Genomic DNA, 1,503 nt, shown 5'->3' with positions numbered 1-1,503 from the left:
AATAAGTTATAAGCTGGCAGAGGATAGATTTAGGCTATTTAAGAGGAGGCTTGATGTACACCTTGCTGGGGTCGTTTGACCCCAGTACTCTTTCCTGCCCATGGCAGGGGGTTGGACTTGATGATCTGCTTGGGTCCCTTTCGACCCTACTATGAAACTTTGAAATTTTACTTAAAGTCATCAAAGAAGAAGGTATGGTCTCTTTTTTGTATAAGCCTTTTGGAGGATAAGACTTTCTGAATTTAAGGAATCATTGTCAATTTAGTTCAAATATTTTATAGATTGGAGGTTAGATTTATTAATCTCCCCGTTCTAAAAGAGCAGTATCTTTGCATTCCTTTAATACAGGAGGAGGTAGTGGTCTCTTTGAAACTGTCCCCCTTTCTTACAAACTGATTAGAGTTTTAAAATATATATCTTTGGTGACTTCACTCAAAATCTCCATTTTTAAAAACTCTAAACTAAACACTTAGGCAAAAATCAAAAGAATCAAAAATGCTGATAGCTCACACTTCTCTGTTTTTATTTTGAACTGTATTACAGACTCTCTATTACCATATCTACAGGTAACAAATAAGTATTTATGGCCAAAGACGGGAAAATTAGCAAGAGCAAATTAACATTTTATTGATAAAGCAATTTTTTTCATCGAGATTTAAACATCCCCTCTTCCTTCACAAAAGTGTTTTTTAATTCTGTTTTTATTAGTAAAACTTTCACGTGAGTCACTTTTGAAAGATTTTTCTTTTTTTTCAGTGTGTTGTTTTTCTTCTCTTTAGGGATGGGTCCTTGCACATTACATGCACAGATCAAGACACAGGAAAGTGTGAAGTCATCACTGTTGAAGTGGCATCCTAGTGCTATTTAAAAGGAGTTTCTTTGTCTTGTCTGGTTTGGGTTGGTTTGTCATTTTCCCTCCCTCCCTCCCCAAAATTGTCTTTATTTTAAAGATTCTTTTTAATGAACTGTGTCAGGCTGGAATAAATTGTAGTAAAACTTTTTACCACCAAAGCTGTTTTTTTTTTTAAACAAAATATTGTATAGAAGGTTACCCTTACTCTTCAGACACTGGAGAGTCAAATAGTTACTGATTCAATGCTCAAAAAAAGGGATGGAGAAATCCCAGAGAGAAACCATTAGACTTATTCAGTAATAAGGTTTATTACCCAGTAGGATCCAAAATACAGAAAGAATCTCCCTCAAGTCAAGTGACCTGTTAAGGGTTCTAGTCCCCTGCGTGTCTAACTTTAAAAAATGTTGCATCTGTTTGGAACTAGTCAATGCTGGTAGTCTTTAAACAACCAAAAACAAACCAATTCTCTGTTGGGGTGGGGATTTACAGTGTCTATCCAACTGTATGGAGCATTAGTCTTAAAATGGCTACCGGTCGGAATTGGGGTTCTGATATAGATCAAATACATTTGGGTTATTATGTGAAACATGTCTGTTAAGCACTTGTGTGCTTCTTTAAGTAAAAGTAATAAGCTGTTTTATTCTATATTT

The 1,503-nt window shown here is 35.1% G+C and overlaps 1 protein-coding gene across 1 annotated transcript in view; it reads left to right on the top strand.

Annotated features, from left to right (window-relative positions):
* The window catches only part of HSPA14 (heat shock protein family A (Hsp70) member 14), a 29,186-nt gene extending 27,938 nt beyond the window's left edge, over positions 1–1,248 (top strand). Inside the window, exon 14 of the mRNA XM_019543672.1 lies at positions 780–1,248. Within this exon, the coding sequence (XP_019399217.1) occupies positions 780–858 (79 nt within the window). The 3' untranslated portion in view covers positions 859–1,248. The remainder of the gene's footprint in view (positions 1–779) is intronic.
* The last annotated feature ends 255 nt before the right edge of the window (positions 1,249–1,503 follow it).

Source organism: Crocodylus porosus, unplaced genomic scaffold (assembly GCF_001723895.1).
Source record: "Crocodylus porosus isolate Cpor-Errol unplaced genomic scaffold, CroPor_comp1, whole genome shotgun sequence".
NCBI classification, from domain to species: Eukaryota; Metazoa; Chordata; order Crocodylia; family Crocodylidae; genus Crocodylus; species Crocodylus porosus.
This window is presented reverse-complemented; position numbering and strand designations above follow the sequence as displayed.